Source organism: Phalacrocorax carbo, chromosome 6 (assembly GCF_963921805.1).
Source record: "Phalacrocorax carbo chromosome 6, bPhaCar2.1, whole genome shotgun sequence".
NCBI lineage: Eukaryota > Metazoa > Chordata > Aves > Suliformes > Phalacrocoracidae > Phalacrocorax > Phalacrocorax carbo.
In genome coordinates this window covers 21,456,735-21,468,830 of record NC_087518.1, presented here as the reverse complement: position 1 = coordinate 21,468,830, position 12,096 = coordinate 21,456,735, and the positions used below count along the sequence as shown (strand labels likewise).

At 36.6% G+C, this 12,096-nt stretch overlaps 1 protein-coding gene across 9 annotated transcripts in view; it reads left to right on the top strand.

Moving 5' to 3' along the window:
- Positions 1–12,096, top strand: part of CENPP (centromere protein P) — a 169,264-nt gene that overhangs the window by 5,275 nt on the left and 151,893 nt on the right. For 7 of the 9 annotated variants that reach the window (XR_010373353.1, XR_010373354.1, XM_064454225.1 and 4 more), the window contains exons 5-6: positions 3,398–3,486; positions 10,947–11,043. Coding sequence is in view for 7 of the 9 variants with exons in the window: in XM_064454225.1 (XP_064310295.1) it covers positions 3,398–3,486; positions 10,947–11,043 (186 nt within the window). In the remaining 2 variants the exon portion in view is untranslated. The remainder of the gene's footprint in view (positions 1–3,397; positions 3,487–10,946; positions 11,044–12,096) is intronic. The other 2 variants (XM_064454226.1, XM_064454229.1) reach the window with 1 other exon arrangement.

Sequence of the window (12,096 nt, the reverse complement as noted above, 5' to 3'; positions counted from 1 at the left end):
TATGCAGTGCAGACAATGTATCAGTTTGCCGTAAGTTAATAAAATTTAAATTGCCAGTATCTTATACATTTGTGTGGTGTGGATTGTTGGATGTTGTGGAAAATAGTGAATTAGTTAGTGAATTAGTTAAACAGACACCAGTGAAGAGCAGTTTTTAATTGTGCCATAATATACAGGTTTAGTGTTTTTTGTGTTACATACCCAAGTCAAGAAGTACACTCACTGTTTCAAACACAGACTGATTTCTGTTCCTTTACTCAGTTTTTGTGATTGTATATGAAGTTGACTGTAATTAAATATTTTGCATTTCCTTAAATATTAATGTTTTATAGCTGTTGTAAAAATCATAATGTAATGGTTTGGTTAGAGTTGTAATATAAAACCATTATGTACAGTTCTATTTCCTTTTGTTAGAACTGCTTAAGTCAGATTTTGAGAGAATTAGTTCAAAAATCTAAAATTGAAGCTTAAGGAGTATATTTTTGAGATATAAAGTTTTGTAATTTATATGATGAAAAAATTATTCTCTTCCATTTCTTTATAATGAAAAAGCATGTCTCCTGACAGGACTGTTAACAGTCAAATTCTGACATTTTGCCTAGTTCTAGCTGGCTATTTCTGTGGTGTAAAAGTAGTGGCACGTTATCTTGGTTTTGCCAGAGACTTTGTATGCTGTGCGGGTAATCCTGTGGTGAAGTTGGTAGTTCCTCTGTGGGTGCATGAGTCTGCCTCTATAGCCCTCAGGAAAGTTGTGTCTTCAGGCCAGACTAAGGCCTGGAAATTTAGCTTTAACTTTTTTATGCCACTGGCTTTTTGCATGTAAAAATGAAGATGCCTATTTTCTAAGATACGGCATTCATGGTTAAATTCAAAATAACCTGTACTGAGAATCACCATGGGCAAGGCAGCGTAGAGTTGCAACTAGTTTCAACCATCTTGAGAATAAAAGACAGTAGCTGTTTTGGGGAAATGCTCAGTAGATAACAAACACATTGGTATGCAGCAGAAGATAGAGAATTTTTTTTTCATACTAAGTCTAGCTGTTTTAATTGAGTAAAGTTACGACATAGTTAGCTCCACAGTACCTTAAATCAAACCTGTTAATACACAGTAACAAATTGTTCTTGTAATGATCTCCAATTTGATCTTAAAACATTAAATGTCATTCATGTTGAAAGCTGTATTCCAGGATACTGTTGTACAAAAGAGGGGTAGGCAGATCTGATTTCATTCTGACTAGCTTTGAATGGTTGAGGTTGTTTATATTACTGTAGTATTTGTCACTCACTGCCTGACATACTCTGTATCTTAGCTGGTTCTTTAGTTTTGGCACAGCGTCAGGCTAGTGTATAGTTCACGTTCCCAAGCTGACTAGCGTTTCACCAGCTTTGGGCGCAAGCGAAGATGCTCCTGTCTGTTCACCATTGTGCATAGGTGGATGCTTACAAAGGGCAAAATGTGGATGAAGAAAGCAGGTTAATGCAAAAGCATTGTGTAATTTGTCTATTTTCCCCTCTTACTATCCTTAGGAGAGCATGTGTACAATTAGCTTGGAAGTCTGCCAAAACAAGTCTTGAGAAAGCTTGAGAAAGCAATCATTCAAATAAGAGTTGCTTTCTTCTCAAGAGCTTTCCTTTTAAATCTTTTTATTTGACCCCAAGATGGTATCTTGGCATATGTTAATAACCTGCTTACCGGAAAACTAGTTTCTTTAGAAGGTAGCATGTTAGCTTATGACAACAAGGAGCTTCTCTACAACTCCATGCACGTGTTGAATCTTTTGCTCTAAACTTAAAATTATTTTTCCTGTTGTTTCTTACACAATCAACTAAACTTTGTAGTTTCTTGGTTTGCTTTTTCCATCTTTACTGATGGCAGTGTTGTTGCTGAAATTGGCAATAAACCTCGTAACAGCAAAGTAGTGTTAAAAGGCAGGCATTCTTTATTCACAGCGCCGGATGCACGGGGGATCGCTTCTCCTAACATGCATACCTGAAAACTCACTGGCAGGACTTAAATACACGTACAAATACATAATCACGAAGGGGATGTACATATGTAAAGTAAAAGGTGGAGACTTCCGAGGACTTATTAACATACAATCCCTCCTTTTTGCGCAGACTCTGTTGATCCTGGGGGATTCTTCTCTGGTGGTCGAGGGGAGGAAGGCCAATAGTCCTCCTCACTTCATCCTTTCACCTTTTTCTTGTTAATCTGCCAAACCATAGTATTGGTCTTATCTAGCTTGGTGGTTGTTCGCTTTCTGGCCTTCCATATGTCAGATAGTCTTTGGCCTTAGAAATGCTAATTTAGTGGTAACAATGCTCTTATCTCTGTCTTCATCCTTAGTTCCTTTTTGTCCTTGAGCTCATATGTCTGTTTTTTGTCACATTCCTTGTAGGTCACCTTGCTCCAACCTAAGATACATACTTGTCTTGCTAAGATATTTCACTGCTACCAATTATTCTAAACTACAAATCAAATATTATACCCAAAGTCATTGTTAATAACCTACAGGATAATACTGGGTAAAAATAAAAGCATATATCAGTGTTAGCAGTACTTCTGTCCAACCACTACTAGGGATTGCTGTTGTATGTTGGCATTTGGCTCCAGCTTGTCTGTTTAGTTTCCTCTGTGTTGCCATTCCCATTTGCTTGTCATGACTGGGTATAAGAAAAATAAAGTACAAAGTCTCTAGTATAAAGTGAAGCATTTGCTATGGTCTTCAAGCCACGTGATTTTAAGCCTTCTCATTCAATGTTATCTAACCTATTATTCTGTGTTCAAGAATGTGTAGAAAAGAGAATTAAATTGTGGCTTCATTTGTACTATATTAACAACTATTCTCATTTTTTATAAGCTATTAGATATTTTCATTTGAAAACATTTAATTTTTATTATCATGAACAGTTATTGTAAAAAGGGACAAGAATTTGAGGCAAAACTGTAGCTTTAAAATAAAAAATAAAAGGAAACTAACAAGATTTTTTTTTAACTTAGGGTAGCATTATTATGGTTTTCAGATGTAACCTTATATTTGAGCTTTCTGGTGTATGTGGAAGCTAGGGATTGTGTTGGAAAATGAGAAGAATCTTAAGTGGAAGTGATGTGAGATGAAGTAGATGAACCTCTTATAAGTCCTCCTTTACACATGTATATTCTTTATGCTGACTGCTTCAGGTATTATTCCAAAAGCCTTGTTGTATGGATAATACTGATATTGTTGAAGTAAATGTCCACACATACAAGCTGTAGTTAAAAAAAAATGCTCTTTTAAGGGTTATAGTACTTAGAAGCATTTGTGTGTATTTTTGTCTATTTTATATGCAAATAGACTCTTTTCTTCTCACTTGAGAAATTTCTAAAATATGGAGTTGTTACTTCTCCAATCTAGAACAAAGATAATGTGGCTGCTGTTGTTACTGATCTCAGCATTGCAATGGAATTTGGAGAAGATTCAGATTTGAGCAAGTTTGTGTCAAGGTAAGGTGAAGTTTTTTGTTTAAGGAAGGTTATTGTATGGGGTATCTGATACTAAATGCAATACTGAGTTTTCATGTAAATTGCTGGCAGGTCAGCTTCTTCATTTGGTAATGTACTGTTAGCCCAACCTAGACACCATGATTGCATCTAGATTGCACCTAGATGCCATGCTTGCATCCTTCTGAAGAGAAGATGAAATGCATACAATTTTTAAGGCCTGAAAGGGCTATTATGAATTAATGTTAAACAGGAACAGTTTTTGGATTATAATGTGGTTTTGCTGTTTGAAATTTTTTGGTTCAGAGAAAGATGTAACATGGTAATCTCAGCTATTGCATTTAAATTTATGTAATCAACACATTAACTGTTACTTGGATGTGTATGTGAGCCGCAAATGTGCAATGTGGGTGAGGAATGACTGAAGTGTACATCCAGGACCTTTCTCCAGGACTTGCCTGTTTCCAATTCTCTGCTCACCATTCCATTTCTCTTCTTTGCATCAGGATGTCATTCACTGGTATTTTAAAATCAACAGAATATAGTTTAAAAACTTGGAATAGTGTATTTGCACTATGGTTTAAGGAAACATACATACTAACACTTAAGCATATGACTGAATGCTACTTTGATTATTTTCTGGTGGATGTCAACTTCTTGTGGCACACAGGATGAATAATTATCAAATTATTTGTGTGTGGTATTCCACTGAAATCTACTTACTAGCAGACTATTCTGAGAACAAATACATTATTTATTAATTTTTGGGGGTTGTAGACCTAACTACTGAGTTATCTCAGGCTTCATTAGTCTGTACTGAGGGCTGAATTTTTCGTTTAGAGGCTTTGGAATTTCCATATAAATCTACTAAAGCTAGTGGTATAAATGAGAACAGTAGCTGACTGCTCTCAAGAGGCAGAATTTAGAAGAGGAAATTACCCTGTTCTTTTTTCATGAGTGTTTTCTGACAGCAGTGGTGTCTTGGAACTTAGTAGTCATACTGGAAAGGAATGCGTTGAAGTAGTGGCAAACCCTGTTTCATCCTGGCTTGAGCACTGCAGTCTTGTCCCTGCCTTTTCACGCCCTGGTCCTTTTGCACATTACACCAGTATTCATAAGGAAACAATTTTTTTCATGAATGATATAAGATGAATTAAGACTTTGCTGTCAATAAAGCAAGCAGCTCTTTTTCCTTAGCCTCTATTTGCATGTACCATCTTTTGTCCTTGTGTCAATGTATATACTCTTGAAGCCAGATGGCAAATAAGTTCAATGTAGTCATTTGGTTGAAAAAGTTATTTGGAGGGAGGGAGAGGAACCCAACCTTGCCCCATGCAACCCCTTCAAATTTCATGGTTTCTGTTTGACTTGTCCTGCAATGCCACAATGTTTGCTGCTGATCTAAGGCAGTAAATATGTGGCTAGAGTGTGGCTGATGTTGACAGTGTCTGTTCTGACAGCAACTCACAGTTAGATTGACTTAATCTGATTATGTGATCTCCCTTTATGGCTTGTTTTCTCAATTGCCTTGTTAAGCTAGTTCTTGTTTCTTACTGTAAGTCTTAACCCCCTCTTTTCATGTTCAGTTTCAGTCTTTTTTCCCAACTAGCCCTTTATTTTTCAGTCCACCAGCTGCTGTTAGAATCTTGATTCCTACCTCTTCCCTCCACTCTCCCTCTATTCTTGACCAGCTGAATCTGGTCTCTGTCTGTATTGTTCATTCTTTTCAGCCTCCCCACCAGTTTGTTTCTTTCTTTTGCCTCCTTGGCCCAGTCTTGCCAAATCCATTGTCTAGCTCTGTTCTGTTTTCTCTGCTGGCCTGGATTTTTTTCGCCTCATCTTTCTAATTTTTTTTTCTTCGTTTTTCATAATGCGTGACAGGAAAGGGTCTTTATAGCACCAGAGTTAAACACTTGGCATTCAGTTGTAATTTTCAAGCCAATCTTGCTTTGGAAGCAAACAGAGGAATGCTAGAACACTTAAGCAACATCTTTTTAAAAGAAGCAAAATTCAGCGGTTTATTTTCAACGAGGTACTGCTGCAATGTATAACACCTATATTTAAAAGATGTGTACCATTCCTTAAATATGTTGTGACAATAAAATATGTATGCAAATGGTATCACTATATTTAATTTTCTATTTTTGGATTTTACTTGAGTCCTATTTGTACCAGTTATCACTTATGTTATACTTTATTAGTGCTGAGGACCAGAACATCTATGAAAAATCTTGTTGCCGGTCTCTTTTTCAATTGATAGCCCATTAATTGTTGGGTTAGTTAACTATTGCAGAGATTAATTAATCAAACAGGAGGAGCTTTCAGACAGCTTGAAAACTAATCCTACTTTTTACTCACTAATTAGAATTTATAAGTCAGAGTAAAGGATTTGTGAAACATGTGTATTATATTAAACACAGAATCACAGCTACAAAGAAGATGGAGGCTCCCTTTGTACAAGGAGTCACAGGGAGAGGACAAGGGGGAATGGATGCAAGGTGCTTTTGGGGACATTCAGATTGAATGCAAGAGGAAAATTTTTCACAGTGAGAACAGTGAACCATTGGAATAATCTCCCCAGGGAAGTGGTTGACTCAGCCACATTGGACACCTTCAAGAGTCGTCTGGACAAGGGTGCTGGGCCATCTTGTCTAGACTGGTCTCTTCCTAGAAAGGTTGGACTATAGATGATCCCTGAAGTCCCTTCCAACTTGTGATTCTGTGATTAAATATTTTCTACAAGAGTTAGGTTTCTTATATACTTCTGTGTTCGGTTGATGTTATTTTGTAAAAGTGAGAGGAAGAGCATGGGATTTTAACCCGATACTTAGTTATTCTCTGTCTGAATATGCTTGTTGCTGCTCTTGGATAACTTCTCTATTACATGGCTGTTGGATTTGGAGATGGGTGTTCTCTACTCCTACTGGATTTTTTTTTTCTTTAAATTTGGTGCTATTTTGTCATGCTAAAGTCTTTAAAAAAAGAGGCTTACATTTTAGCATGTGCTCTCTTACTACCTTGTTATTTTATATCCAGCTTTCTTGGTATTTTAGCATTTGTTGGAGTTAGCCTAATTCCTAATACTGAAGCCAACTTAGGCTAATTAGGAATTATTCTTTATGGATAGTTTAAGTGCTGTGAGACAGCTAACAGAAATGGTGCTCTTACGCAGTCTCTTTCTTCCTTGCCAATACAAAAAATTATGTATATTACATGTGTCTGCTTATGCCAACACAGATTTCCCCCCTCCCTTTCTAAACACCAAATCGAGTTTTCTGTCTTAAACTTAGCCAGTGCTATATCTGTACATTAGAAAAGCATATACTCAGGTATGATTCACAGACTAACGTTTACATTTGAAACTGGTTCTTTGAACTTGTTATCCAAAACTCTCTCTCTCTGCTTGGTGATCTAGCCTTGAAAATTTTCATCTGATCTATTGCCTAAGGATGAATCTGAGAAGAAAAGAATATAAACAAACTAAAGACATAATCCTAAAATAAAGTCATAAGGCTTGTGATAGACTCTTAAATTGCATAAGAGTGGATACTCATCAAAATTGCCAAGCTTTTTAAAAAGAATTTAAGTATGTAGTTCTGTAACAAAGTTTTGTGTTACCCTCTTCCATGTGTGTAGATTTACAAAGCATATTGTAGTATGTGTAGAAACATGCTCACTGGGCAGTGGGATGTAGGCAGTCATTACTAAGTCTTGATTCTTATTATAGTATGTGTAGATTTTTATATGTACAGTTACAAGTTGTGGTTAAAAGCTGTCCAGAACATAGAGCTAGTCAGCTATTGTAAATCAGTATGTGTCTGTGTCCTTCCAGGGACTCAGTTTTTACATGTGCTGCCAACATTTTTTTCATCTTGGCCTGATTTTGTTGGCAGGTGTGACTACTGTGGTAACTTCCTTTAATGATGCTGTTGTTTCCAGGCTAGGATAAAACTTGCTTGGCTTTTCTCTTACACTTTCAATATCTGAATGAACTTCATGGTGTTCTTTCCAGTTTATGTTTGTGTAACATGTTAAGGGTTGCTGTTCCTCTATGTTAATTAAATAGAGCTGGACCCAAGGCACAGTTCTCCCTTGAATGGCTGAAGTGACTTGGTAATACACTGTTGCAACCATTCTGTTAATGGTCTTGAGTTTCTGCTCTCAGCTGTTCTGCAAATCCAAGAAGAATAGCTAATTTCAAACAGAAAGGATGTTTAAACTAAAATTTACATGTGGAATTTAGATCCTCTGTAACTTTCTGAAATATTCACAAATGTATGTCAGGTATCTTCCGTGGTCAGGTTTTATAAACTTGTAAAATCCTGTATTAGGAATTGAAATAAATCTTTGTATTTTCAAAGCAGTGCTTGCCAGGTGTGTTTTGACAATGGCTAATAGTCTGCTTCCTTTGACTGTGGCTTCATATCAACAATGACATGAAACTGTTCCCCCTTATGATTAAAGAATCATGTTGCTGTAGGTATTCTGACACTTAGCTTATGTGGAATTTTGCTTTCTTCGCATTCTTGCCACATTTCTTTAGTATAAACTGTACGCCCTTTGTGAGCATTTCTCTTCCCTCCCTCTGACAATGCTGGATGGATCGTTGGCTATTTGGCAGTTTCTGTTATTTTATATTGTCTCCTTTCCTTTCTCTATCCTCATCTTTACATTACTAGAAATTTGAAGAATAAATATTTTTTTCTATTGTGTTTTTCTTTTAAAAGAAACCTCTCCAAGACAAACTCTTCTCTCCTCCCCCCAATACCACTCCCCTATTTTCTCTAATCTGTCTTTAATACAATTATCCCTTGTAACAGTGGATGGACTATTTCCTCTTTTGATTAGAACTGAGAAGCTGTATATATGCTTTAATGGTTGTTGCTTCTGTTGTTAACAATAAAGAGGGTAAGGTCTATTCAGTTCCTGATTTCTACAAACTTTCTACTGTGATGGCGCCTAAGTGAATAGAACCATTTGAATAGAGATGTAATCCTAACTGTTCTAAGGCAGATTTTTGCACATTATTGACTTCCAGTACCTTGGTTTCGTTTCTGCTGTTGTTGCCTGCCTTCCTGGGCTGTCTCAGAGTGAATGTAATGGTGTAGTTCTACTGAAAATGTTTTGCTTGTATATATCATAGTTGACATACAAACTAACACAGTTTTGCTAGGAAGACAAACTAGTAAATGTATAAGGAAAGAAAGTAACTTTAGGACTAATTACTGAAGTGTATTGCTTACTTTTTGCTAGCAAATTTCTTTTATAAATCAAATTTCATGACATAAAGGAAGGTACCAGCCCCAGTGTTTGATGTGTGCCAACTTCTCTTACATGCAAAATTGTTACTATGTTGTAGATGGATGAAAAATAACAGCCATATTTCTCAGTCCAAGTTAGTGTCCTGGTTTTTGTCAGTATTACTTTGTTTTGCTATCCTGTTCAATCAGAGTAATCACCTCTGCATATCAAGAACAGCTTTTATTTTCAAAATTGAGTGTGTTTTTCCCTATCTGCAAGAACTGATAATTAGTCAGCCATGTAGCTTTCTTTGATTCTGTGCTTCATGCAGTGTTTGGAACTTTGGAAATTACATCAGTAGTAACTTCATATTTTTCAAAGTATTTATTGTTTCTTTGGGAGTGGAAGTGTCTGTCTGATTCTGCAGGCACTGGGGATATTTAATTTTGAAATTATATTGAAGTTAAATCATTTAAACTTTTGTGTGTGTGAAACAGGTACTTGGAGGACATAACCTTCCTTATGTTCCACATGCAAAATCTGTATATCTTCTGTGTGTTGCTTTTATTTTTAACTTGTCTTTAGCACCAAGGTCCTGGAATTGTGATCTCTTAGGTTCAGCTGGCACTGTGTATTGTTGCCTGTTTTTGTCAGTGGAAATGAAAAAATCTTAGTATAATAAGCATGGAATCACTGTATGTATACGTTTTTACTCGGTGCTATTCAATTACTCTGAAACTGGCAAAGCCAAATTTTAAGAACTTTTCTTTATTCCTCTTATGCTTTGTCTCTTGTATTGAACATTCCTCAGAGGTGTCAGAGAGTGAAATGACTACTGCTGACCTTTCTGTTTTCAGAGGCACTATGGATGAAAAACTAGTATTTGCAATAACATCACAATTAAATGATTTCCTTGCCAGAACAGCACCAATATGTTAGTCTCATGTGATAGACTGTAAGCTCTACCAAATCCATTCTGGCAAGTCCAGCAAAGGTGTGTTTGCACTGCTCTTTGCAGAATGTCAGGTTCCAAGACTATTTATTAGTGCATGTGTAGGATCATTTGTATGAATGAAGCCATAATGTATCCATGTGCAGCTGAACTGCTAAATCATGACTGACATTTTGCAAGAATCAGTTTAGCTCCATCCAGGCTTACTAATTTCTGTTCACAATGGGATTGGCACTAAGATCTCTGCACTCCACTTCTCAGTTACAGATTTATTAGCATTTCTCTCCCCCATCCTGTCCCACTCCCTAAATTATCAAGATCATCATCATCATAGAATCATAGCATTGTTAAGGTTGGAAAAGACCCTTCAGATCATCGAGTCCAACCGCTAACCTATCACTGCCAAGTCCACCACTAAACCATATCCTCAGGCACCACATCTACCCTTCTTTTAAATACCTCCAGGGACGGAGACTCAACCACTTCCCTGGGCACCCTGTTCCAATGTTTGACAACCCTTTCGGTGAAGAAGTTTTTCCTAATGTCCAACATAAACTTCCCCTCGCACAGCTTGAGGCCATTACCTCATGTCCTATTGCTTATTACTATGGAGAAGAGACGGACCCCCGCCTCGCTACAAGGTCCTTTCAGGTAGTTGTAGAGAGCAATAAGGTGTCTCCTCAGCCTCCTCCAGACTAAACAACCCCAATTCCCTCAGCTGTTCCTCATAAGACTTGTTCTCTCCTTAATAGCAGATAAATCAAGATTTAACTGTGTATCAAAAGTTCTTTGTTTTTTTTTTTAGATGCCCTGTATGATCTAATGAACAGGCCTTCTTGCTTACTGACATTTCAAGGTTAATCTTGAAAAGCTAGATGTCACATGAGCAGGGGCAGATACTGTGTCATGCAAAGATTTAGTTGAATAAGACAAAGATCTCGTGAATATTCAAAGCTTAATGATGCAATTTGCTGAATCTTACCAGTTTTGTAGGTCAAAGTTTTACTATGCAACATCTTGGAATTGATTTAGAAAACAAGCATGAAGTCAAACTAAGATTTTACAGGTGACCGGTTTGTCAAGTTATCACATTTTACACATAAGACTAACTTTATTGCTGCTTACCTTCCTGAGGAGTTATGATACCTGACTTCAAATTTGAACAATGCTAGTCACAAATTCTTTAAGAGAAAGGTGGAAAGTTTAGGCTGTAGAATTGGTACGTCTGACTAGTATGGTTTAGGTTAAACAATATGTTTTTCTTTTGTAGCACTGAAGAACACGGAAATCTTTTAATGTTTTTCAGAAGCTTTTCATCTTATGCTCAGTGGCGTAAACATCGTAGATGCACCTTCCTACATTTCAAGGTAATTGTCTATCAAGCCTTTATATATCAGTAGTCTATTTAGTTCTTTAAGTAGTTCATTACAGCAGAGCAAGGGAGTTGAAATCAGCACTTTTTAGCAGAATATTGGAATCTTAGTTTTGTACACTGTAGAGAACATTAGCTAAAGATTATTGTGTTGTGTTCAAGGGGTGATGCCCTTGCTTGGTATTTGTCTTTATTTTTACCGTGCTACTGCTGGGTTCCTCATGTAGGGGAAGATAAGAATGTCTGTGCCTTTCTGTGGGGGAGTTTTTCACTGGTATTATATTTAATTTTGAACAACAAAAAGGCAGAAGAAGAAATTAAAAGAAAATAACATTTGTAAGTTTTGGCATTCAAATGCTAGTTCTGAGGGACGGGATCTGCTTCTCTTGCAAACGTGGCAGCATGCATTTGGGTGACAGCACTTCCAGTTCTTGAATGGGAAATAAACTGTTCCTCACTCTTAACTGGAATATAGTGTTTGAACTTAGTTTAAAATTACCATTATTTGGCTTGTTTGCTTTCTTTGTACTGGTTTTAAGATAAACAAATACTACTTGGATTAAAAATACTGCAGTCTTACAGACACAGAACATCTTATATGATGATTAATGTTAGAGGAGGTTGTTTAGCTGCTTCATTGTGTGTGGTGTTTTCAGTTTTATTTAGCTCAAGCATTTACTGTCATTAAGCTCAGCACCATCTTCCCTTTTCAGCTGCAGTATGAAGTGGGAACTGCTTTATTTCCTATTTTCTTAATCTTTTAGGCCTTCTGAGTTCTGTGCTAGATTAATTAATTTCTATTAATCAACCAGATTAAAGAAAAAAACCCCACTAATTTCTGATAACATTTTAAAAAGAAAATGCTGTCCGCAGCTGAGTAATAAACTGATGTTGTCTAATCCTGCTGCTTGTTGTTTAAGGGCTTTAATCCCTCCATAGAGAAGGTATAGCACCAAGCACTTTAGGGCTTCGGTGTGGGTTTTTAAAAATTTTTTTCCCATCTTCACTAGATGCTTCCTGATTCTTTGATCAGACTCATGACAGCAGT